We start from the raw sequence: 26,752 nt of genomic DNA, 5'->3' as shown, positions 1-26,752 counted from the left end.
CGTGCTGGGGACTTTCGGGGTTTATGGGCGATGTTGGTATGGAATAGGGCGAGCAGCTTACGAAGTCGAAAACCTAATATGACACGAAGGGGTAAAAAGGACCGTGGAGGACTGAGCCAACGTGCCTCCAATCCAGACTCCTCTCACGGATGCTGGCTAACGTCCTGGATATTTGTCCTGCGGTGGTGGGAGATGTGGTACGGACTGCAGTCGAAGGGGAGTTGATAGAGATGGAGTTTGAGGGCGAGCTTTGGTGCGTCAGATCAACGGATGAGGCTCTATTCTGGGTTTTACCCACGCCAATATCCCAGACAAGATGGTAACAAGCGCGGCTCGGCCGATTCCCGCGTCCTGCGATGAACGAAAATTTGGTTGTAGTAGATGGGTAAAAGCCTATCTATAGCGTAGTCTAGCTGGATGTTGAAGTTTTTATTTTTTCCGCGCGAGCGTGATGGATAATGGTGGCGGTGGTGCGATTGTTAGGAAGGCAATAGTTATGATGCAGAGCAGTCTGTTCTGGCTAATGGAAAGCAGTCCAAAGGAAGTCTAAGTCTTTGATAGTAGCAAAGCGATAATGGAGTAGGTATTCAACAGCAAAAAATACCGGTCGAGGGACACTGGTGGTGGTTGAGGCCAGGAGATGGTTATCAAGAGAGGTGATGGACTGGAGGTGGAGAGTTGAAACGAGTTTTGACTGGGCTGAAAGTTGGTAAGCGTTTGAGGAACGGGAACAGATACGCGCCCATTACATACGGTACAGTATGCATCAGTACACAACAATACTATTATCTTTCTCTCTGCTAGATTGTGCACAACCCATGTAGCAGAAGAAGATGAATATCCACAGAAATTATTATCTGGTAGCTACTAGCTATATTCTGTATAAATAAACTTATTATAGATAGATTGTCATTACGCCCTCTTCACACTTCTTGCTGCTAATGCTATATTTATGTGTTGGTATTAGATGTAAGAATTCAACAGCAAGTGCTGACTGATACATACCGCATCTTACTGTCGCTGCTTCGGGAATCGCATATAACCAAAAGGTCAAATACCCTTTTACGTTTATTATCAGAAGGAATTTTTCATAAAATGAAGCAAGTCGCAGTTAAAGTAAAACCAAAAGCCAAAGAAAAAAAAAATACCAACCCAAAAAGGGTGAATGACGGTGCTGGGAATCGAACCCAGGCTGGCGCGGCCACAACGCGACGTCTTACCACTCGACCACACCGTCTGCTTGTTATTGGGCAGCCAGGGCCCTTTTTCATATACGAAACCTATACCCCAGCACGCAGCTAAAGTCTCATACAAAATACGACTATGTTTTGACATCACTTCAACGTTGAATAGAGAGTGAATAGGCGCTGTACTTTGACTGTTCATTAACATCAACTGGGGAGAAAAAAACCCCATCTCGCAATAAAAATGAATCGTCATGTCATACATATTGCGCCTCCACGCCTAGCCAAACCCAGGTACCTGACACACCCAGAGGATAGAGGCCCTGGCTAAATCCTCACGCCGTGGTGCTCTATATGCACCAATGCATAAGGAATGTAAAGAATGATACACCGAAAAGAGCCTGCCAAAATTCCCTCGGGGTGCGTATAGGAAGACTTCGACTGGACGTTTATAGGAGGAGGGCCAACGACATTCGAGCCTATGTACGTGTGTACATTAGCTAGACATCCCAAACGGGCCATGGCATTAGGGGTAAGGATAGGGCTCTCTCAGCTAAACTAAGTAGCTTATTACGCCAGCCCTATATGCTCCACAGAATAGGAAGCGCAACAAACGACGACAGCACGAAAACATTAATAAAAAGAGAGGAAGATCCGATAAGTGCATATGCAAAAGGAAGGTAAATAACATATTTTATAGCCGTCAACCAAGTCTGTTAGATAAATTAACCACCTCCAGCACACACACGAAAAAGAAATGGAAATGGAAAAAAATTATACAACCTCATTAACGCTTTCTGTTCCCAGAACCAAAAAGGTTGCCACGAAGAAAGAAAATAGCTAAAATAGAAAATGAATAGAACGGTTTACCATGTGAAACGCCTGAGTAACCTTGAAGAAAAATTCGAAAAGGCCAAAAAGAATATAAATAATAATGAAAAAAAAAATACAAAAAATACAAAAAAAAAAAAAAAAAAACACAAGACAGCAACAAACCGCCTCTCCAGTCCGTAAAAGTACAGTCCAAAAGCGGTCTAAAAGACTAAAAAGAGGACAAACCTCTTAATAGGAAACTTCCCGGGAAAAGGCCTGAAATCTCGGGTTGTTGGAGAAAGGTAAATGAAGAAACAAGATCCCATCCAAATATCACATAGCGCCATTCACATGCAAGGCAAGAAAGCAAAATCAAGATCATACAGGCAAGAAACAACAGTGGTATATTTCATGCATAAAAAGAAAAAAAAGAGAAAAGAAAATGAACATGCAGACAAATATCCCATTCGAGAAAACCACAAAGCTGCGTTGTAGAAGGAAAAAGAAAGGAAAGGAAAAGGAAAAAAAAAAAATCAAAAGTGAGAAAACGAAGATTTTGGTTAATGAAATGGCAAATTCCCGCTCCAAAACGACATTTTCCTCCTCCTCCTTCTGTTTCTCGACTTCTTTTTTTATGGCACGCGGACGTTTTGTTTTAGGAAGGAGACAGGGTTGGGCAGTGACAAAAAATCGGTCCGCTGGGGTTTTTGCCATTTATTTCGTCGCGATTTGAAAATACAGTCTATACATCTCCATTCTTATATCTCATTTTTGCAAGATGGTATATTTTTGTTTTTCGGGTTTGATATTGCCGTTCTTCTGGGGGACGAGAGGTGGAGAGAGGGGGATGTCTGACCGGGTGAAAGAAAAGGGTCGATTCGTTTGATATTTAGCCTACCGTTCGACCTCCAGTGGCGATGGCCTGGCTACTAGTCCTGGCGATGAGCGAGGGCCGAAGTGGCCCAACCGGGCTGTATTCCGAACCAACAACTGTATGAGAACTGATGTCCTTTTGTGAAGTGTCCCATGATTCATCGCCTAGCACTGTCAACCAGTTGGTTCCAACTTCGTGTTTCAATGCTTCGAGTCGTTGACGATACGAGTCCCCGTTGGCGCTCCAGTCAAGACTTTGAATAGCAGGCAGTAAATTGGGACTCTTTGTGGACTCAAAGATAGGATTGCATTGCGATTCTTTGGGAGTGGTAAAAGTAGTGATTGTGGTTCTCTGAGGTTGTTTGGCATTGGGGATTTTGGCCGATATCTTGTATGGACTTTTAAGTTGTTCAGTCGTAGCTGCGGGGTTTGTAACAGGGTGTTCGGGAATAGGTTGTGGGAAAATAGTATCAACGGCTTTAGCGCCATCGGCCGCCATATGAAAAGGATTATCGTCGGAAAGCTCGACGATTTTTCGTCTGTAACTTTTTTTCCGCCTGGTAGAGCTTATTGCATGTTCCGCGTGAGCTGCAGCGACGGACCCTGATGCACCTGCACGAATCGCAGTTGCTGACGATGTGGCAAGCGGAATATCTTGGGTCTCATCCGCAGGATCGTCGCCTGGTCCAGAGTGTCGAACAACGGGGGCTCCTTCTGGTTCTGCAACACGAGCGACAAGTTGTTTCCGTTCTGTATATCCGGGGCCGGTGGTATCAATGATAATGTCCTCAGAGAATCCTGGCGTTTGTCTGAATAGATTGAATATGGAAACCCTGTATTCAGAAAATGTTTTGGTGAAGGGGTTCCCAGAGACCCAAATCTCACGTAGATATGGTATGCCAGTTAATCTGGCAATTTCAGTAGGATCACTGAGTTCGTTGTCTCGCAAATCAAGGCGCTCCAAAGACAATAATCGTTCGATGCCTGCGAGGGATCGGAGACGGTTTCCTCTGAGATTAAGCGCAGTGATGGCAGGGAGCGGGTTCCTAGAAAGAGAATGGAGAGAGTCTATCATACAGTGAGATAGGTTTAAAGACCTCATAGCTGTCAAGGATGCAAGGCTATCTGGGATCTCGGTGAAAAGATTCCAGGACAAATCCAACGATTGGAGAGTATTAGCAACAGGAGCAAGACTGGCAGCGCTGACACTTGTCATCGAGTTGTCTGTCAAGCTAAGGTGGCGGAGGAATCGCCATTTGGATGGGGGAAGAATGCCAGCAGCCAATAAATTCGACATGCTTCTAGTCCTGTAGTGGGATGAGGCGTCACTAGAATTGGAACTCCCAGATCCAGATCTCTTTACTTTGGAAGTTGTTCCTCTGCGACGAGACTGCTGTTTTGAACTATTGGGTCGCGTGGGCGAAATGCTTTCTGTCCGGCCAAGTCTTCTCCCGCCTTCAGCGAACCCCCTGGTCATTGAGGTGCTGGCCTTTGGGCTGGAGCTTGGACTGGAGCTTAGATCCGCCACTGGCGACCCGGGTGTTGAAATGGATTTTGCCAGCTCCGATTTATTGGATGTCTGCCCGTTAGGAGAAGTAAGAACTGGGGATGATTGATATTTAGAGGATCTCCGTCTCCGCTTGTCAAGGTCATCCAAAACGATCCCGGTCAAGAGGTCCGCAGGATCATCAATACTGGCACGCTTGAGAGTAAGGGATCTTAACTGTTCAGCTAAGCGATCCCAACCACAAAAGGAGCGGAAATCTACATCGATAATCTCCAGAGCACTGAGGTTTTTAAACGAATAGAGTGGGACAGCAGTGTCAAAGGGGAACTCCTCGTATCCATGAATGAGACGAGCTCTGTGGTCCGGGGCAAGCCTCAAAAACGGGATTTTAGTGAACGCAGAATACAAATATTTCAGGTCATTCTCAATGGCGAGTTTGGCCTTTTCCGATTTGGAGACGGGGTCTTTAGATCCGAGGCCAAATGAGGACCAGAGCGAGCTCATACTGGACATGACACTACGCACACTGGATACCGAATGGATAGAGTCTCTGTCTCCAGCGGAGCGACGTGGCTTGCTCAAGAAAGACACATATGCGGACGAAGCCTCTGTATTGATGTTTTCCAAGCGAATGTTCATAGGACCAACGGGAATAGAAATATCCTCAAACCGGGATAATAGATAGAAAAGATGGTGGCCAGTCAGCGTGAGTTTTGCAGGCTTAATGTTGTGGGATGTGAAACTCAGAGTGCCTAAGGAAAACGCAGCAGCCAGAGTGGAAGAGGTGGCGGAACGAGTGGAAGAGTCGGATGTCTTGGAAGATTGACGCTTCATTTGCAAGGCATTGGCGAGGGCCTTTTCATGAGTACGGACAAAGCTGGCCAGATTCTATAAACACATTCAATCAGTTAACATGTAAACATAAGTCCTCGACGAAGGAATGAGCCCCGAAGGGGGATTGCAGGAAACAGGGCGCTTACCTTAATGAAGAGCTGGCCATCTTCAGTGTTTAGTTTCTCCATAATGACGAGGTCACTGCCCAAGGAGTTCTGGGAACAGTGTCCGAAGGAGATAAAAGGGAATTGCTCACTGACCGAACGAGGGTATGTGTGGGTGAGAGGACATTTTGAACAAATCTAAGCAGAGGGGGTGTGGCCGTGTTGTTGCAGCCAGGAAATGCAATGCGAGCAGACAGCTGCCACCAACACCAAATATCTTGATGATCTTGGGACCAGTTGGCGCTCTCCAATGCTTACACACTTACACGCACACAACAGAGGCTTTTGATGACTTTTTGGTGACTGAACCGCCAGGGGGTTAAACAAACAGGAAACTCGAGGGCCGGGTTTCAGGGAACGCGTTGAGAAACGAGGAAGTGAAGAACCAAATTGAAGAACCAAATTGACTACACAGGAAGATTATGGCAAAGGCCGTGGGGCACTGGTCAAAAGGTCACCTCTTTTGAGTTCATGTGCACAGGGAGAAACTGGGCGGGGTGTTTTTGGGTTTGGTCACCGGGACAGTCCCAAAGGAAAAAGGTTCAGCAAAACAAAAACAAAAAACAAGGCAGAAGAAATTCAGGAGGAATGGTGGAAACGGACGCCCGTCTCTGGCTAGAGAAGATGGAATTTCACAAGTACAATACAAATATAATCAATCCAAGCACGATGCTGGACCGTGGGCAAACGGGGGAGAGAAGAGAAGGCCAGAGAATGGAAGGAATTAGGTTGGTTGACTCAACTCGGGAGTCAACCCTGGAGGGGGAGGATGGAGAGAGGGAAGAGATGATGGTCCCAGGATGATTCCTCCAACCGACCGGTCCTCTGTTCACAGGGACCCAGGGTAAGAAAAAGAGAACAACAGGAAGAGAAGAGAAAGGAGAGACGAAGCAGAGGAAAGGGGACGAGGCGGGAAAGATAAAGAGGTGCGGGATACTGAGCTACGGCTGAAGGAGTGATCCGTCACTCGTCACGGCGTCGTGGGCTGTGAGTGCTGATGCTCGCGCTCCACAGTTCTGATTGGGGAACGCCGCGAGCAAGCAGCCAGCCAAAGGGGAAGCCTGCACCGTGCATGGGACGAGGGATTTGTGGATGCAACAGGCTGCATACGGGCAGGATAGCGCCAGAGGCCCTGCCCCCCTTGACACTAGCTGCTGCAAGCTCCTAACTTATAGCGTAGTGCGGCCTGCTCGAGTGGACCTCTGGCATATCAGCGTCCTCAAGTGTCAACCGCCGCTGGCCTTAGCTTGCTCACTACTCCGTCCCTTATCAGTACAGTTTCTACGACATGAACTCCTGCCATTCTACGGAGTACTCTGTACTACGTGCGGATTGCTATCCTAGCAGTGACTCCTGAGTGAACAATTTTCGGCTGGTTTGACTCCTATCTGAGCTAGGAACCAAACGATCACCAAAGCAATGAGGTTGGTGGGGAGAGTTTGGCCGGTCTGTCCAGTGTCCATGGGACCTGGGCTTGTTGTGGCGAGATAAGACGTCCTCAACCGTTAGCCTCCCGGCGGAAGCGAACATTGCCCATCATGGATGAACAGTTCAAAGCATAGGACAATTACCTTCATTCACGCGGCTAACCCACTGGAGATACAATGGGAGTTCACGATGCAAATGATCGATCCTTATCAAGATAACGCCCAGTGGCAGCAGTTCTACCCTGACATCTTGTACCCTGCCACCCATTCCCACATGGCCTGCCGATGACGATATCTACCTTGCGTGTTCAATCACCTGGCTCATGGGAAATCTGTGTGTCGATCTTTTCGATTTATTCTTCTTCTAGCTCTCGTCGTCATCGATGTAATCATATCATCAAATTGCGAGATATCGCTGTTAAATTGCGCAGAGAGCGGTCGAAAGTGATGGCTCTTTGTCCTCCGGGTAAAAGAGTTTTGTTTATTATGATTTCCCTCTGACACGGACATTGTTTACAGATGACTCTAGTCACACGACGTTTAGTTACTTCGGGGCTTTGCCAGACTACCACGGACCAGGGACTGTCTTTTTTTTTTGTTTATCATCATCAACTCGGCACCATAAACATTTTTCCCTAGTTACCTTTGTTGATATTTAGATCTCCATTTGGCTTAAACATGAAATAACATAGCGAACCGTTGTTTGAAGCTTGCTCTGGAGAACCGCCCCGGCTCCAGATCAAGATGAAAAGAAATATGGCGGAGCCGGTCCTGTGTGATAAAACGAACTGGTAGTTAGAACAGATGGGCCAGTCAGTATCCATGCATCCTGCCGTTTTTGACGGATTTTGAGTTGGCGCGGTTCCACAACTTGCGAAGTTGAAACGAGATCTTTCCCGCGCATTCCTTGCGCAACACTTCCGGGAGAAGTTAGTAAACAGTAGTCGAAGTTGCAGTCGACGTCGACATCGGAGTCGAAGTGGATAAAAAATGGTTTGATTCTCCCTAATGATGAATCGTCGGTTTTCACACGATCAGGATAAATGGAGAAAATCCACACCCCACAATTAATTAATTATTCGAGCCATAGTTCGCTCGATTGTCACCCATGGTTTCCTTTGCTTGTCTTTTTAAATTTGTTTTTCGCATCCATCCCGGCCCGAGTTCGTTTGGTTCCTGTGGAGTCAAGTTGATTTCGCTTAACCATGGTAAATATTTTCCCGAAGCCATTAAGGCGGCTGGTAGAGAGACACAAGAATCCTATCAACCCACTGACCTTAAAAGAAAACACAAAAACAAAAACAAAAACAAACCCCTACCCGATGACACGGGACGGAAGTGCATACCTTTCCAATTCAATCCGCTCCCGATGGGGGCCATGACGCTCATGGGGCGGCTGGATTCCTCCCCGCTTAAACCATCAAAGATGCATCTTTCATCCTCTGGTCACAGACGCCTCAGGCCCATCGTAAAGTCTTGGGTAAAGAAAAGGACTTAGCGGAGCAATATTTACAAAATGTTTCCGGACACCCAGTTAGATGAAACTGTAAACCCATCTAGGTACAAGCTCTTGAGAAGAAAGATCCAGCATAACAGCACAAAGCCCATTTCCTATCAGTTATCTGTTAGTTTTGCGTCTTCAACCACATCTACACTGCGTATGCACCAATATTATCGATCTTAGTCCTGCATTTTTCAGCTCCATTCGCACATCCAACAGAAACCCACCCACACAAGACCATCCCTGTGCACCTCCTTATTGGGGTGTCACAAGGCTGCTTTTTATGCCGTGATGATGGAAGGGTGGCGAAATACTGTTCCTCGAATGCCATTCGTTGTTTAACAATCACGGTATGCTCGCTAAAGGCTTAACATAGGGATGATATCAGTGAGAGTAAGGAAATATCACATTCATAAAGAAAAGAAACGCATGTCGTCCTCTGCCTTCAACTTTGTTCCGGTGGGTGCTGACACCAGCAGCGTGATACACAGCAAACGCTGAATTCTCCGCCAGCAAGAATCCAACGCTTCAAACAGCCCATAATCTACGGCGCTTGGACTGAATTAACTCGACACTTGGTTAGTTACAGCCCACCAAAGGGGAAGGCTGGTCGATCCTCTTAGTGAGCATAGAGTATCGTCCATCCTCAACGTTAGGTGCAGAATCCCTCCTGCCTAATTATGATTCGAATCTCAATTTCTGGCCCTTGAATACATATATCTGCATATGCGGACCGATTAGTTATGGTCCATTTTTTTTCGGCAACCCCAATGGCGCACTTATCCCAACCAAAACGCTGCCTGTCAAATCATCAGAACATTCCAAGAAGCTCTTTTTCCTTCATTTCTCTTCACCGCTATTGTTCAGCACAGAGGTGCGGTTCTTCATTTGCTGTTATTTCACAGCCATTCATTAAACCGCCCAGGTGCAACTCCCCACCAACCCCCGCCTTCACAATCCCCCCCTAACGGGTCTGCGAAGATGCATGATCTACCCTCAACGCTGACATGGGCTAAATCGAATGACCAGTGCGTAAACTAAGCAGTAGTGAGTTAAACCCTGTCCGAAATCGCTTCAAATGGGTGCTATTTTTGAGCCCGCTCGGTTGCATCTTCGTTAAAATATAACTATTGTGTTCCTAGTTGATCATTGGCCAGTCTCCTCATATCTCCCTTCGCAAACGACTTAGCAGCCAAGGACTCAGATCAGAGAGTTAATCTGGCGGTGCCGACAGATGTACTCAGGCGCTACTATTGTCATTTCCACCATGTCTGAAGCCAGTCACTCAACGGGGGAATCCTAAAAATTCAAGATCCAAATAAAAGCTTCCCAAGGCCAAGACCGATGGCATCTACTTGGTCCACTAGTTTCTGGCAATCATACTCATTTGACTCTTGAGTAAGATGTCAAAGGCTACATAGGGAATTGTCCCGATACTTTTATCTCTTGCTTGGACATCCCCTCTCTCTCCCATACCAAGATACAAATTCAAATACCAATTTGTATTGGACATAACTCCAAACGGGACCGCATCCAAGCATAGTGGATAGTGCAGGAAGATTATTTCCTACTATCCAGGTCTTATCATCTGCCAGGTTCAGAAAAAAGAAAAAAGCAAAAAAAAAAAAAAAAAAAGTTCAACTAGTTTCCTAGCTGCTTCCCTCAAGCCACATACGCCATCGCCCCGTGACCGCGCGGTTCCTCACAGTAGTCGTCCACTAGTTTTAGTCCGAGTAGTGGGAAATACCCGTCATATGGGCACTCCAACCACCCACCTTATCGCAACAAGCCTGACCCCGATCAGCCAACCGATTGGCTCCTCTATCCAACTACGGAGCAACGCCCTTGATGGCTTGCAGCACCAGGGAAGTTTCTTCGCACTTCCGCTCATTCCTGTGTGGCTGCATCGCAGCGAGGTTCTTGAGACGTCCTCCAGCCTCTCCTGCCATCTGCATGTATGCACAGTACAGTACGGAGTTACATGTCCATGCACAACCCTGGGGAATCGACTGGAAGGAAAAAGAACTCCAGAAGTTAGTGCTCTTTCCGTCCTGCTTGGATTAAGAATGCGAGCGACGAGCTGGCTAAATCTGCGGTTACCGCGGCGCGCTAACCAATTAGTTGACGCAATTCTCGGTCAGTGTGAACAACCCATTTTCAAAGTTCAGTGGCTTTTGGTCAATCGAGGAGTTTCTGCTTAAAGGGCATTCCGCCTTCTCTTACAGAGTACTTTTACGACGACATGAGAAAAAACAAAATCCAATAAGAAAACGAAAGAGAGTATAGTATGATTATGGAAAAACTCCATCATCAGCCCATCCCTGTTGATTCCTTCGCCCCTATCTTTTGCTTTTCGTTTGTTTTGCTTTCCCATGCGCACATACGATTCCAATCACTTGATTATCTTATCTCATAAACCTGGTGAGGTTAACCATGTATGACTCTTATCGTTGCGGCCCGTGGGGCCGAAGTTAGCGCGGGCTCGTGCACACCCATAATTAGAACTCGGTGAACTTTACTCTGTAGACTTGGGAGGTCCAAAACTGACTGGCCTTGGGTATTCGAGTATGTAACTGCTGCATGCCTTGATGTAATCCGTGCTTATTTCTGGGGGAAAATGCGGAGGCGTGGGGACAAAAAGCAAATCTCAATCTCTCAATACCAGACCTCGAATGATCTTCCGATCTCCACAACGGAATTTATGGGGTTATTATTTGGCCTTGACGCCGAAGCAGGCCGCCTTAAACTCACATCAACCGTGTGTAGCTTGCTTAAGGACTCTTATTCCACGCCTCTGTACGGAACAAAAATTATTAAGGAAGCAGGTCGGGGCAACAAGTGGATGATAGTAGTTGCCATTGAACAGAGTTCCTTTGGTTGAGCACCACACCACAAGAATCCGCGAGAGCTTGGAATTTAACCGCCACACCTACCTTCTACTTCTTCAATTCTTGTGTGGATGCTACCGCTTATCCGCATTTTATTTAACATTTCAAGTATGCTCCATGTCTCGCACATTATTGAGCTTTGTTTCTCCTTACATATATCCTTTTTGATTTTGTTTATTCCAACTGTCAGTAGCCTTCCCGGACCAATGCGGATGGGTTTTCATCCACCCGGAAGCTCCCCGGACAAGACACCAACCAATCGCCCTTAAAACCGAACTCACTTTTTCCCCAAATTTTAAGGCAGTTTAATGAAGGAAAATTCCTCTTGACCAATTCACAGACAGAGCCGCCACTCACGAAAATATAGCCCGGGTGGAATTTCGTTTTTGGATATGGTTTGGATAACTATAGCACATTGTCTCAGTAAATCCAATGTCCAGGAAGTCCCCATCCCATCTTTCAGGGATATTGGCAATGCCTTTGGCATCAATATCCAGGAAACCAATACGTCAAGTGACGGGAATAGTTTAACTCAGTTAAACTTTCTCATCCCAGGAATGGAATTTTGGCTTTCAAGAATAGAATGATGTTATCCCTCATCAACTCCTGGTCAACCGACTTCTCCTGTTCTCTCACTTGATCACTACGTCAACTTTAACTGCGACGGGGGAATGGTGATAAAAAGGAAGGGTCGATAATAGAACTAAAACCCTGGCACTTGATCCTTTTTTTGGTCTCACGTGGAAGGAAAATCAACAATCCATGGATATACTGCGTATGTGTATATAAAAGAAAAAAAAAGAAGCCTCAGAACATTTCTGCATGTGCATGGTTGATGCGCCCGATTTTATGCATGTAGTTAAAAACAGCCATTCTCTAAACTGATCGGAGAGATCATGGAGGGGGCCAATCCCTGATAACTCCCTCGCTAAGAACAAGTAACTGGATTTAGAGAGCCCTTTACGCTTTTCCCGGAACGCCCGCCTCGCTGTTACCCTGCTGACATCGTGAAGTTTTTTGACCTTGACCAGATTTTTATGAGAGATAATGAACCATGCTCATCGTTCCGCCCCACCAGCGCGATATACGTAGTGCAGATGAATTGTTTTTTTTTTCTTTTTTCCTTTTTTGTGCCATGAAGATGGGAATGGAATTTCGGATGTTGTGCGGTTTGGAGGGCATAAGATGCCAGCTTTAATGAATGCAATGCTTGGAAATCTACATGTCTGAGTTTGAGCCGCTTTTGAACCGCCTTGTTCCCGGGACAGGTTTCAGGGATTTCGGAATTTCTCAATGAGATGACAACGACCTTTCCTCTCTTCCAAACTTTTACCGTTGATTTTCGATTGTCCGCATTGTTTTGTCCGATATTCCCCCGCTTCTCCATTAACTGGCGCTGAGATGAGATTGACCGGAGGGTCGCCTCGCTAGTCAACCTTCTTTTCTAGTGTGGGGTCAAGTTTCCCTTCCACGGCTCAAAAACGACGAGTGGTTGCCGGCTTTGTGGGCAGTGTTTCATTATTGCATGGAAATCATAGAACCTCCGCAGTAGCGCGATGGTGCTAATGCACCACAGTGAGCATTTCTCCTTAAGGAGTGGATGCAGCTGAGCAGACTGGTGTGCGCGGTTGAAGTAACTTTCAAAAATCTCTCCAAGTTTAGTCGGAGTTTAACTACGTTAGTTCTTATGTTCAGTTGAACGCTAGTCTGTACACACTCTCCCTAAGTTCCCGACTTTTGCCGGCATTTTGATCGACTATCCGAAACTGCCTCTGATGGCATTTTGTGGTCGAGTATTTTTTTCAGAGCAAGGGAAGGAGAGCCATCTCAGATGTATAGTTTCGTCTGTCACCAGCTCGGACAACAATATACCTGAGATGAGGCTTATATGATAGGTGAAGGGATTGGTGTTATAACTGAATTCGGCGCTTGCTGGTTGGGGGAATAAATCCTTTCGCCCAGCGCTACCTTCGTTCGCGTTGGCCCTCCCCACAGAGATACGGACAAAAGAACTGACACATGCGCGATAGAATCACAAAACTTTAGACTTGTGTTGCTGTCAGATAAATTTGGATTGTGGGGGTATACGAAGCATATAGCTAACGTGGTCAAAATCTGTTCTCATTGGCAGGGTATCCTCGGGATGGCGGATACTTTGTCAGTTTGAAAGTGTCACAGCGAAGGGCAGTGTGTTGGCGAATTGAATGATCACCGTGAGAATGGTTGATTGACGTGCCTTCGTCGATGAAAAGAATTAGTTACTTCATTTTAGTTCGTTGTTAGCTGGTGTCACTGATTTTCGTCATGTGAGAATGTTGCCCTGGATCGAAACCAAAACTTCCCTTCGCCCTATCGCTGTGCGGCGTGTTAAGGCTATGTATCTTCAGGGAAAGAAAAGATTGTGTGCCGGTTTATCGTGGGCTTTGGGATTTCTCATTGATTGGTGGTCAGCACTAAGCCTCGGAACATAGTATCAAATTATCCAAAAAATTTGTGCGAATGATGTCGCTTTTCCCCAGATCATCAGCCTCCTCGCATTGTGCAATGACGTTATCAGTATGTCTGTAGGGATTTGGATACTCTTCCATGCTCCCATGCTCCTGCGTGAAAACCTCCTTAGCATCCAACGCTTGATCAATGATTGGGAGAGCCAAACGATCACGATACCCTTTTCAATGGCAAATAAAGGGCCGCAATTGGGGAGATGAATTCCGTGCTTCCTGTAGTTATGACATCAGTACACTGTGTTTACCCGCAAGTACTCATTTTGATTCCTGTGAATTTGGACGGAAATATGCAGCCTGTATCCCTTTGGCACTAAACATCGGCGACCGATATAAAAATGGGGCGGCGCAAGGCTTGGCTGTGCTGTAGCCAAGAACCACTAGGTTTATCAGATCACCATTTTAACAAGATGCTGCTGCACGCTGGAGTCTGAAAACTTTACTCGCATTTTCTCTTTCAAAATTTATTCGCTCCCTTTTGGGTTTTAGCTAAGAAATGCAAGTATGCAGGCTCTGCCTCCCATATTTTGGAGAATGGATTCGATAGGGTCCTGTAACGGGTCAACCACTAAGATCCATCTTCTGGGAAGCTCTCAGAAAAGGGTATAACTGATGGGCCATAGCCATCGTACGTGGCTGGCTGCGTCCTTCGGCCTGCAATAGTATCAGAGATCTCACTTTTGTCCTCGCTTTCGCAAAATTTTGTAAGTTTTTCCATCAATATCGATATGTCTAGTTCTCTCATAAGTTTGTGATATGGGTCTCTATCACTCCTGCAAATCATTGGCGCGAAAATAACCCTGCATACAGCCAGCCACGAACGGACTAAACCTGTAGCAAGTTGAGCTTTATTTGACCGTCTCTGTTATACATTGACCCTTCTATCTGTTGGCCTATGGATACTATTGACACCTATGATTGTTGTGCCACAATCATATATCACCGACTGTGCGCTGTAGTTGGTAGATCAAGGTTGATGCTTCCGCTAGTGACCAAATCGGGCCTGGGATTATACAGGTCGGACGACATAGTTAGCGGTTCACATTTAGTTCATGCCTCCTGTAAAAGGACAGTAGGAGTCATTAGCAAGCTTCGAAGAGACGATAAAATCAACGGGGAAGAGATATGGCACGCAGCCATACGTAGTCGCTGGAAAGCGAGCTAATTCAAGGGCAAACCACGTGATTTATGTGGCTGAATTAAGGCTAATAGTATGATGCAATATCGTCCGACGTGGCTTGGGGTGGCTATGAACTTCCTGGATCTTGAACTCCCTGACTTTTCGCATAACTGAAAGCTGGCTATCATCAGCTTGCAACGATGAATTTTTCTGTCAAAATGGATTAATTTATTTTGTTTTGAGATATCGACGACTTGGGTTCGAGTGTAAGCTCGCGAAAGCATGGGCTCGTCACAGGAGGATTATGGGCTTCCGGACTTCAACAGGAGATTCATTGAAGACAAGGAGCTCGAGCAGTTCGAGAACGCCCTCAGCGCTCCAGAAGCCGCACCTCTCGTTGCGATCAACGATTGGCGCCCCATACACCAGAGAGTGCGGAAACTGGGATCGCGTCGCAAGGCAGCCAACAGGACAGTCGACGAAACGAGGGAAGGATATTTGTACGTGCTTCTAAAATGGCCACTGCTCTCGATCGTCTTGGGTTGGATTTCGGTTCTCAGTGCCCTCTACGTTCTCACTCGGCTATACATTTACCTTTATGAACATTTCGTTACTTGGAGAGGAAGGAGACAAACTCTGAGAAGGCATATGGGAGCCGCAAACAACTATAGACAATGGAAGGAGGCCGCTAAGAAGCTGGATGCTTATCTGGGTAATGACAGATGGAAAGAAGTGGACGAATATGCATATTATGACCATGGAACAGTCAAAAGGGTCAAAAGACAACTGGAGACACTAAGAGAAAAGGTGGAGCAAACACAAACCAGTGAAGGTGATCGTGCCAAACTCTGCTCATTGCTGGAAGACCTCCGTGTGTTGCTCGAAGGGTGCGTCAAGAATAATTTCGCTGGGGTTGAGAATCCACGCCTATACAGCGAGACATACATTGGAACCAAGCGGTTGGTTCAAGAATTCATTGATGAAGTACATACCTCATTGCGGCTTATCCTTACAAGCAAAGATGTCCCTAATACAACCAAGGAAGTGTTTTTCAAGCAACTGGAAACTAATTACGGTCGCACGGCGTTGTGTCTTTCTGGGGGAGCTACATTTTCATACTATCATTTTGGGGTTGTCAAGGCTCTCCTTGATAATGGAGTACTCCCTGATATCATTTCGGGAACTTCTGGAGGTGCCCTTGTAGCCGCGCTGGTAGCCACGAGAACAAACGAGGAGCTCAAAAAACTCCTCGTTCCAGAGCTGGCCCATAAAATTAAGGCATGCGAAGACTCATTTCAAATTTGGATACGGCGATGGTGGCGAACGGGAGCTAGGTTTGACACCCTCGACTGGGCAGAAAAATGCAGCTGGTTCTGCAGGGGCTCCACCACATTCTTGGAGGCGTATCAGCGAACCGGACGAATTCTAAACGTCTCTTGCGTTCCGTCAGATCCCCACTCTCCTACAATTCTGGCAAACTATCTCACATCGCCCCATTGTGTTATATGGAGCGCAGTCATTGCCTCCGCAGCTGTTCCTGGGATACTCAATCCTGTCGTGTTGATGATGAAGAAGCCTGATGGGACACTTGCCCCTTACTCTTTTGGTCATAAGTGGAAGGACGGTAGTTTGCGAACTGATATACCGTTGAAGGCACTGGATATCCATTTCAATGCCAACTTTCCGATTGTATCTCAAGTGAGTTTTTCATTTGCCGTTTGGGCTATGTAGACGGCTGAGAGGAATTACTTTTAGGTTAATCCCCACATAAGTTTATTCTTTTTCAGCTCCAGGGGTAGCGTCGGTCGTCCTGTTACCCATCGCAAAGGTCGCGGTTGGCGCGGGGGTTTCCTCGGGTCGGCCACAGAACAATATATTAAATTGGACTTGAACAAATGGCTCAAGGTCCTCAGACATCTTGAACTTCTTCCTCGACCACTAGGTCAGGATTGGAGTGAAATATGGCTGCAACGGTTCAGTGGGATTGTTACGATTTGGCCGAAATCGACACTCTCCGATTTGTATAACATCTTGACTGACCCTACGCCTGAGCGATTATCCCGTATGATAAATGAAGGGCAAAATAGCACCTTCCCGAAGATTCAATTTATCAAGAACAGGATGAAGCTGGAGAAGGTGGTCGCCGCGGCGCTGAAGCGGGATGGACGTGTTTCTGCTCGCCAGCTTAATACACCTTTGCCCCCCGAAATTGACCCATCCGCCAACGATGGTGAATTAGATCAGTATGATGTCCAATATGCGCAGCGAGACCTGGATAGGCGATCCCAGGATCGGGTTGACGGTACGAATAACCCACGAATTCCAGACTTGGACAATCGACCACATTTAAGACACCGCAACAGCGTTCTTGAAGAAATTCGACGGCAGTCAGCTGTCTTCTTTGATGATGTTGATGAGACTGGCCTGAGTGAGGATGAGCAGTTGTCATCAACCCGAGAAAGACCGACGAGAGTTGGGTGATTAATTTTTTATATACGTAATGACTCGACCGCTTGAATTCATTCGGCATTTCCGACTTCGGCGCGCACTTTTTTATATTTTTCCAATGTTACCTGGAGGTGCAAACTTGGAGAGCGGTTGTATATGACTATAGTTGTCAATTAGCTGCGGCACTTTTGCGGTGGTGGGTTGGGTATTGACGTTTAGCGTATTCCATTTCAGAGTTGATAACTATACCCACAAGTTTTTCTTCCTTAGGTTGTATTGCTAATGAGTTAAAGAGTGATAGTAAGAACTCTAATTCCATCGTTACATTATAGATTCTGATATAAGATATTTGGATCGTATATAATACAGTGAGATCCTGTGGTCAAATGACAAGCCACCTGTCAGTGACCTCCTTCGCTAGTTTCGTTTCCTCAGAGAAAGAATAAAGGCATTGCAAAGCAAAGGCAGCTTCACGAGTGAAATCTTCCACCCAGACATCCTTACTTGAAGCCCCACCACCAGCAGTCACAGGTATATTTTTACCTTTCTTAAATCTCTCGCGCTCAGCTTCTACTTCCTCACTGAGAGCAAGACATCGATGATAACCCAGTACAGCTAAGTGTGTCAAGCCCAACATCTGCCAGACCCGCGCGAAGTTGAATTCTACCTCTTGTCGCTCCTGTGGAATAGGGCTCTTTTCTCTCACACGTCGGTATTCCTGCATAAACGACAATCCTTGCATGATGAGGTAGTGTCGGTTGTCAGACTGTCGCTTGAGGGAGTGATGGATGTAACTGAGACCGATAGAGAGGAGAACGACGGGGTTCTCCGGTGCGAGGGCATACGCGCGGAAAAAGTAGTTGAGGGCGTTTGTGAAGCTTGTACCGGCGTAGAGTATATGTCCGTATAGCACTAAGAGCGGGATGTCCATGTCTTCTGCTGGGATGGGTTGGCCAGATGCATCCTTGGTGGTAAGGGTAGCACGTTCTTGGAAAACGGAAGCTCGAGTGCGGCGGGTTTGGGTAGGTCGCAGCGGGTCATCTGGGAGGGTATAATCAATCGCCTTTATTTGACGCAGCATGAATTTCATGCTGGGGGACGAATGGAACAGCGATTTTCGTGGGTCGCCACAGAGTCGGCTTAGTGTTGCGAAGAGCCGGTATGTGTCGGTTACGAATTGGTACTCTTTCATGAACCAGCGGGAGATGTTGGAGAGTGTTTCTTCGTCCTTCAGCCGGAGCGCGCAAGCTGTCGCTGGCCGTTAGTCATGCATATAATTTTGGTTTCGATGGTAATCCACGTACTGAACCAGCAAGTATAAATTTGGACTTTGCTGGGTTTGGAATGATACCAAATGCTAGCATCGGCTGCAGCAGAAAGGGTGTCGTATGCTTCTTCAGATTGGCCTTGCCCAGAAAGGACAAGTGCATATTCCAGAAATATATCCAGCCACTGTTCGAATGATATAGAGTGGTAATCATTTGGGATCGTCGCAGGATCAATTTCGGGGGTTCCTAGATCCGTAATTAGTAGCGCTTTAACATCAACAATTGAAGGTAACGCTTGCCTAAAGTTGCCTGAAGCCGTCCAGCCATTTCCTCCATTTCGTCCATGATTGTTGTCGATTTCAGGCGTCCAGCTTTCCGTTGGGCTTCTCTGGAATATCCCGAGAACATCATGTTTCTTTGCATGGGGAAAAAGACACGGTTTGATCGAAAATCTCGTAACAAAGCATCCGCGATATCCAACCAATCTTCCGTTACATCCTCTTGACCTTCTCTCATTGCTTGTTCAAGATCTAGCAATTTGGAGTACAAATACCTGATATGGTCAGCGCCGACATATTCTTCTTTTGCCTGCCGCCGCTTCTTAGAAATGGGAGCAGCGGAAGTCACGAGGCCACCGGGCACACTGGCTGGAGGAGTGGTAGTTCTCCAGTCTTCGATTTCTGCCCCAATAGGACCCTCATAAATTGCCAGTGCATTATCCCCAGACTCCGTTGAGCGGAACTCTCTCGCAAGCTGTAGAGCCCTAGAGCCAAATTTCCGCTTTCGCCTTGGCATTGACTCCTGTCTTCCTAATTCAATAGCTTCGTTGACATATTTTAATGCTTGTTCAATCATACCTAATTTTTCGTAAAATTTGGCCAATTTCGCCCGAGCCTCAATATTGTTCCGATCATATTCGACCACCGTTAAATAACAGTTCTCAGCTGCTTCATCATTTTCGCAAGCGACATAACATTCAGCCATGGACATAAAAAGACTTGTATCTGCGTATTCGCGAGTCCTCTGGAGTGGAAGGTAAAACAATATTGCGTCTTGGTATAATTGGGCATCTTTGAGTGCATCGCCTGCCTCCCTGAACAGATCTCCGAAATCATAGAGTAACGCGCCTTCCGAGGAGTCATCCGGGTTTAGCCACGAAAAATGAGACTAATCTATAATCAACTTTCTCACCTGCGAAGAGGATGCATTCAAAAAACAACACAAAAGCACTTACCAACGCCTCTTCTCGATACTGGAGGCCCAATTTCAACCGATATATTCCAAGTTTCACGCGAAGCTCCAAGGGAAGGCCACTCCCGTAAGACTCGATCGGATATTTATTTGGGACAAAAAAAGCGACCTCTGATCGACGAGGGAAATGTTCAGCATCAAACTCTCGGTCGTCTTCAACAATATCATCCCATTCCACATTATCTTTCCGCCCTAGCAACCATCTAGAAAGAGATTTCAACATAAATATTCCCTGTTCATGGTCGTCCAGATAGCTAAAAAATTCAACATAAATGTTCACATCAGACCATGTAAAGTCGGTGGCTTCCTCCAAAGTTAGGGACATATAATATGCGATGCTTTCGTCGTATCGACTTTTTGCTTTATCAACTTCGTTCAGATCAATATAGGTCTCTGCGAGAAGGCGGAGCGCTGTTGTATTGTGCGGTAGATCCTTTAATAACCTTTCGTACTCCTGAGCGGCTTTCCCATTATGGCCCAATTCACGGTACACTGAGGCTCTTTCAAATCGTATGTCGTAATTTTTTTGATCGATCTCAATCACGCGGCTATAACAGTAGATTACATCTTGCAATGCTGAGGTCCGATCTTCTCCGGTTCTTTCTAAGATCAATTTCGCAACTTTCATCCAGACGGACGGATCTTTCGGTCGTGTGTGCGCGCCACTGAATAGCGCAGCAAGAGCTTTGTCCATTTGCCCTTGAGCAAGAAATATTTCTGATAGAAGAGAATGAGCAGCAAACATTTCGGGATTGATCTGAATGGCCTGCTTCACGAGAACCGTGGCTCTCTCATAGTCGGCATCAATGAATGCAGAGGTTGCCTCAGAATGTAAATTCTTGAACTCCAAGCTTGGTTCTAATGGCTTCCTGGGACCTCTTTTGATTCCTTTTCCACCTCGTGCACCGAAATTATATGGCCTGCCAATGGACTGACGTCCCCTCCTAGCCCTACGACCATATAAGCCCAAGTCGGGATCGACATCTTCACTGAACTGATCGGGTTCTTCAAGACTTTCAGATTCACTCCTGTCACTTCGAGTTAGCTCAACATCTAATTTTGCAAGGTTTGCAGTATGCACGGCCTTACGAGCCTCCTTCAGAGATATGAAGGTCTGGATTGTCCATGGACGTCTCTAGCTCACTTGAATACTTCTGGCGTCTGTTTCTGTTGTAATAATCATCATATCCCTCTTTTCTGTAAGAAGTATCACTCGCCGAAAGTTCGGATTCACTCCCCGAATCCATATCAACATCTTCATTCTCAGACATGGAGTGTTGAGTATTTGGTTGCCGGGTCGGTCGAGAGCTTGAGGGAATATCAGAATAACAGCCAGTTACGCCCACTTGAGTGTTCTCTGTGACAATGTAACTTTTTAACCCAGTGGTGGAGATTCAGTAGTGTTTTGTAATGTTCCTTCGGAGGGTGGCCATGCTCTTTCTCCTGAGAACAGTTTCTGCAAGAGCAACACACAAAGAACTGAGATAATAGTAGGGAAACTTAGCGATTACGCATGTCATAACGCCTAGAACTGGAAAAAAGAACTGTTCGTAGATGAATTCCGTACTACCTACAGCGCATTTACGTGCTGTGCCGAAGCGCGGCTCGGTCACGTTACCAATCCCTGGAGAGGTTCTTCCCGGTTTGCGATCTGATTGGCTGGGAGCACTTCATCCATGCTCAAAGGGACGAATTACTCCTCCAAACGCAAGTTAGTTAACTCTGTCAAAATCATTGGGTAGCTATTCGTCAAACCCGACATGATTCTTTGGTTGGTGGTAACATGAGATAGCACAATAAATTATAGTTTTTTTGAGGATTCCGAAAAATCGGATGTCCGCTCTCGCTTCTGCCAGCAAGGTGGGGTCGGGCCACTTTTCGTTTCAAAATTCCCTTGGTGCTCCATTTCTGAAAAAAACTCAGTTGAGAACGAACTTGTGCAAGTCTCCACCTCCTTATCAATATCAACCTTTGTCCGATATCAACCAGCTGCGGGACAAAATCTGATGTCCAATCCTTTCAATCAGCATCGCTTGGTCGTTGATTATTTGAAGGACGATGTCGAGTTAGCCTATTTTTGAACACGCGATTCCAACTTGAGCGAAAGTTTGCCAGTCCTTTTCTCTAGTGCCAAACTACGGCGAAAATCGTGGAATATCTGTTGGGCACTAGTTGCCCAGGTGGCCCTCCACCGCACGTGATTACCCCTATATAGTTAGCTAGCGACCACAACAATAACAAGATCAACCATCCCACAGGTTATGGCCTGGATAGCAGATTTTTAATAAAAACAGATGTTTTAATTAGAATACACTGCAACTGATGTTATATTGGATGAGTTAGACATTATTCCTCTGAAAAGAGAGCTCTTTGTCTATAAAAGTGGTATAATTGACAGAATTACTGTTGAGACTGCTGCAGAGATTTCATTACTATCTTGAAGAGATTAAAAACTTATTTATTTATTTTCATTCAGAACCCTCTAAAATCAATTATGAGTGATTCTCAATTATCTGCAACTCTCATATCAGAATATAAGAAGATACTACATTTACAATCAAGGATTTCTCAGTTCATTCTCTCTGTTACTGAACAAGAATTCATCTCAGAAGCAGAGGGTGATCAAACTGAATACACAATGACAGAGGAAGATATGACAACCTCTGACTCAGCATAAGATACTGACAAGATGTCAGAACATGAGGAATTCAAGAATGATATACTCAGTTCTATATCAATATCTATATCAAATTCTAACAGTATAGTGATCATGGCAGCAGCAGATCTCATTATACTCTGTAAGTAACTGATATCAGTATATATATCATCATCTTCTTCATCACCTTCTTCTTCATCTTCACCTCTCTCAAACTCTATACCAGAAGAAGATTCAAACATGCTGACTCATGAATATCAGAAGAAAGCACAGATTTTATTGAACACAAAGTTCATCATCATATTCAATGATATCAACTATCAGATATGAAAGATGATATTTTTCTTGAATATAGAGATGATCAGTGATACAGATATTCTCAATAAGAATCAACAGAAATCATCTGAAGATTTATCAACACTTAAGCAATAATATTGAGTGATATATTCAAAGCTACTTTTTCATTGTATATTACAATCTCTGATAGATTCTGTCTGTTTGATCATGAAATTCATTCAATTCAACAATACAGCAGCTCTATAGTATAAGATAAATACAGTATATATAATGTCTCTAGAGAAGAAAAGAATTAATATTCTCAAAGAACTTATCCACTTATATATCAAGAACAGTGATTATCTGATGTATATATGTTGATATCACTATCTGTCTGCTCATATATGACAACTAATAAAGAACTGCAGTGAGAACTATCTTCATGATTTCTTTATTATCAGTCTCTAAGATTATCAGAAAATCTATATTAAATTATATCTTGATATATTCTACAGAACAGATCAGAGTTCAATTGTCAATTTAGATATCAATAATCTCACAAAATAAATTACTCACTGAATGAGTAAGTCAGAGGATTCTGAACATCTCAAAGCTTCAAAAATCAACACAGTTATCAATAATAATGATGATAATATCACAATTATCATCACAATCTCACAGTGTAGATACTGTAAGATCTCAGAGTATATAAAGACTAATTGCTATTATCTAAACTCTGACAAAGCATCTGAGTGATGAAGAAAGAAGAATAAGAATAATAAGAGCACTGACAACACTGAGAATATCAAAAAGAAAGAAAAGAATAAGAAGAAGAATAAGAATAACAACAAATCTACTGACATCAGAGTATCAGATCTTTTTATCTCATAATTTAGTATTAATATAATATTTACTTTATCTGTATCATCTGCTACAATATTTAAATCTTGATATCTCAACATCTGTACAAGCTTTAATATAACAGATAAAAGACACTTGTTGATGTGTGCAAAGTTGTTTGAGAGAAATTTAGAGATAATCATCATAAACAGTGATATAGAATGAGTTGAGAAAATAGATGATATTCTTCTAGAATCAGAAGAGAGAGATATCTCAGTGAATTACATTCACTGAATCTTCAACCTCACTGTCAATCTTCTATTCTTTATGAAGCTAGAAGATCAAGGTTTCAGATATCAACTATCTGATATCACTTCTTTTTATTTTACAATAAAGACTCTGAACAGTGCCAACTTCATCACTGTTTGTATATTCAAAGAATCAGTCTACAAAATAATAGAACAAGAATTTCAAATAGATGTTCATCATTCATTTCAGATCATTCATTTTATGATCAAATCTTACAATTATGAGAATACAATGTTAACAATTATGAGAAAATCTAGTGATCAATCTAGCAATTGCAATTCTCTGATAAGAACACTCATGGAATGACATGTCACTCTAGAGTATATCCACACTGATATAATTATCACACTAGTGAAGAATCTGTTATTCAGCATCTGTATCAAAAGATCTAAAACAGACTTCTTCTGCAATAGCTGTATCAAAGCAGATATAATATACAAATTCTCACAAACTTTCATACCACAAGCATTGTGAGCAATACAATGTGTTTATATCAACTTTGCTGATGACAGTTATACACTGAATGATATATCTGATTACTCTATAGAATCTCATTAAGAAATCAAATATTATATGCTTATCACTGATGATGCCACTCATTATAGATAAATCTATTTTTTACACACTAAGAATCAAGCTATCAAATTTTACACTCACTGAGTTCAATTCATGAAAAATCTTGGCTTCACATCACTGATACTAGTTAGAACTGATATTGATGATGTCTTTTGATCAAACAAAATGACAATGATGATAATCAAAAATAGCACTATCTGAGAATCTACTACATCTCAATCTTCTCATCAAGATAGTATTTCTGAGAGAGAAATTCATATAATAATAATGTGTGCTAGAGTAGTGCTTATAGATATGAATATACTGAAGAAGTTCTGAGCAGATATTTTTGAAATAGTAGTTGAATTCCAACAATATACTGACATCTATCACTCTGTATAATAAAAAATACTGATCTATCAACAACATCAATGAAGCATCTGTGTGATGCCTCTATACTGTCTCATTCTCAGCACTAATCAACACTCCATCTCAACTTTGCCATTTTAGAGAGCTAGATATTGATGTTTATATATATCTTCATAAATTTCAAAAATCTATCAATAAGCTGTTCATCAGAGCAGAAATATTTAAACTTATAGAATTCTATAGTAACTCAATTTATCATCTCTGAAGTTCTATAACTGATAAAATAATTATCATCAGTGATGTTATTTTCTCTGTAAAAGAATCTACAACTCTGCAGATTGATACTAATCATACAACACTTAAAGCTGCAAATTCAGTGACTTATCTTATTGACAATACTGCTGTTTCTGAATTAGCTGATGCTGAATAGATAAAATCAGTGAAAGTATTCATCATCTATATTTCTTCTCCTTTCACTGATTCTGTTTCAAAAGAATATAAGAATACTGTTAGTAGATATGAAGAGGTTGATGAATATTGACAAAAGTTGATGAAATGTGAGATTGCAGATTTAAAATGAAGAAATATTTAAATAATAATCTCATATTCTGATGTCTCTTCTGATGAGTCAGTGGCTCTCAGTTACTGAGTTTATATTAAAAAAAATCATCTTCAGAACCTCAACACAGATTCTGATGATATATTATGAAAATCTCAATAAATAGTGTATAGCAATTGATTAAAGAAGAGCACATGTGAAGAAATATACACACTCATTGTCAATGATACTACTAATTGTATGATGTTTGTAGTAGCAGTGAAGTGAGATTGAAACTTGTATTAGATTGATATAGTTATGATCTATCTGCACAGTCAATTTGATAAAATAATTTATATATGACAATCTACTGAATTTGAGATGGAGACTTCACATATGATGATTTGTGCTGTTATAGACTCTCTATATAGATTAAACTCTGCTGCTAAGATTTGATATGATTTTCTTATAGTATTACTCCACAAGAATGGCTTCAAATCTAGCTTCTATAACTCTGCTCTATAATATCATATATTCTGCAATCATCTTTATATAATAATCTATATGAATGATTTTCATATTATAGTAGAAGATTCAGTAGATATCAATTGACTAGTTGATATCCTCATCAATAAATTAGAAATAAAAGATTTGAAAAAACCTTTGAAATACTTGAGCATGGAGGTTGAATGTCATCTCAATAATACTATAAAATTGATATTGAGATGCTATATTGATTGTTTAGTGCAAGATTTCTGCCTAGACAACACTATCTCTGTCTCTATATCAATACTTGAGAGAATGAAGATAGACAATACCTCTGTATCAGAATGAAAAGAAGAGTTCACTAAAGAATAATATTAATATAGAGTAGAGTGCTTGCAGTATCTGACAGTTAAATTATATTCAGATATTGTATGAGCAGTATCTCTACTAGTACAGAAGAATACTGCATCTACATCTAAGATATAAAGAGCTCTTCTCTGTATCATATAATATTTAAAAGAAACAAGCAATCTAGACATCTTATATGAAGACTTCAAGAATGAGATCAATAAATTTCTCAATATATTATATCTGCTGATAGATTATACAGATTCAGATTGAGCAGAACTGTTGAATAGTAAATATAAATCTATTTCAGATTTCATATTCAAGTTAGCAGATGCATCAATTTCATGATGTTCATTCAAACAATCTTGTGTTTCTTTAAATTCAAATAAAACAGAATATATAGCACTCAGCAAAGCAGTATGTAAAGCAATGTAATTGTGTAATATAATAATGAAACTAGAATTCATTACAGCAAAGAATCTCTTACTCATTAGAGCAGATAATAAAGATTCAATCAATCTAACTACTGTTGTCATGATCACAGCACACAGCAAGTATATTGACACTTGCTTCCACTATTCTTGCATGCAACT

At 43.3% G+C, this 26,752-nt stretch overlaps 5 protein-coding genes and 1 non-coding gene across 6 annotated transcripts; 1 reads left to right on the top strand and 5 right to left on the bottom strand.

The window, feature by feature from the left end:
• Positions 1-1,166: 1,166 nt before the first annotated feature.
• On the bottom strand, positions 1,167-1,237 carry HCBG_11000. The gene has a single exon. It is a non-coding gene; the product is annotated as a tRNA-His (tRNA).
• Positions 1,238-2,695: 1,458 nt separating this feature from the next.
• HCBG_00751 (leucine rich repeat domain-containing protein) lies at positions 2,696-5,399 on the bottom strand (the record flags this gene model as incomplete). Its single annotated transcript, XM_045427801.1, has 2 exons — positions 2,696-5,265; positions 5,358-5,399. The coding sequence occupies 2 exons, from the start codon at positions 5,397-5,399 to the stop codon at positions 2,887-2,889; spliced, it is 2,421 nt and encodes an 806-aa protein (XP_045291776.1).
• A 1,943-nt stretch (positions 5,400-7,342) lies between these two features.
• Positions 7,343-8,182, bottom strand: HCBG_00750 (uncharacterized protein; the record flags this gene model as incomplete). The annotated part of the gene is made up of 3 exons (XM_045427800.1): positions 7,343-7,437; positions 7,592-7,807; positions 8,149-8,182. 3 exons carry the CDS (start codon positions 8,180-8,182, stop codon positions 7,343-7,345), a joined length of 345 nt encoding a protein of 114 aa, XP_045291775.1.
• A 4,000-nt stretch (positions 8,183-12,182) lies between these two features.
• On the bottom strand, positions 12,183-12,938 carry HCBG_00749 (uncharacterized protein; the record flags this gene model as incomplete). The annotated part of the gene is made up of 2 exons (XM_045427799.1): positions 12,183-12,635; positions 12,909-12,938. 2 exons carry the CDS (start codon positions 12,936-12,938, stop codon positions 12,183-12,185), a joined length of 483 nt encoding a protein of 160 aa, XP_045291774.1.
• A 2,159-nt stretch (positions 12,939-15,097) lies between these two features.
• HCBG_00748 (patatin-like phospholipase domain-containing protein) lies at positions 15,098-17,296 on the top strand (the record flags this gene model as incomplete). Its single annotated transcript, XM_045427798.1, has 2 exons — positions 15,098-16,513; positions 16,571-17,296. 2 exons carry the CDS (start codon positions 15,098-15,100, stop codon positions 17,294-17,296), a joined length of 2,142 nt encoding a protein of 713 aa, XP_045291773.1.
• Positions 17,297-17,521: 225 nt separating this feature from the next.
• On the bottom strand, positions 17,522-21,053 carry HCBG_00747 (transcription factor tfiiic complex subunit sfc4; the record flags this gene model as incomplete). Its single annotated transcript, XM_045427797.1, has 5 exons — positions 17,522-18,511; positions 18,568-18,777; positions 18,825-19,698; positions 19,766-20,810; positions 20,872-21,053. The coding sequence occupies 5 exons, from the start codon at positions 21,051-21,053 to the stop codon at positions 17,646-17,648; spliced, it is 3,177 nt and encodes a 1,058-aa protein (XP_045291772.1).
• Between the last annotated feature and the right edge of the window lie 5,699 nt (positions 21,054-26,752).

This window comes from Histoplasma capsulatum, assembly GCF_000150115.1.
Source record: "Histoplasma capsulatum G186AR genomic scaffold supercont2.1, whole genome shotgun sequence".
Lineage (NCBI taxonomy): Eukaryota > Fungi > Ascomycota > Eurotiomycetes > Onygenales > Ajellomycetaceae > Histoplasma > Histoplasma capsulatum.
This window is presented reverse-complemented; position numbering and strand designations above follow the sequence as displayed.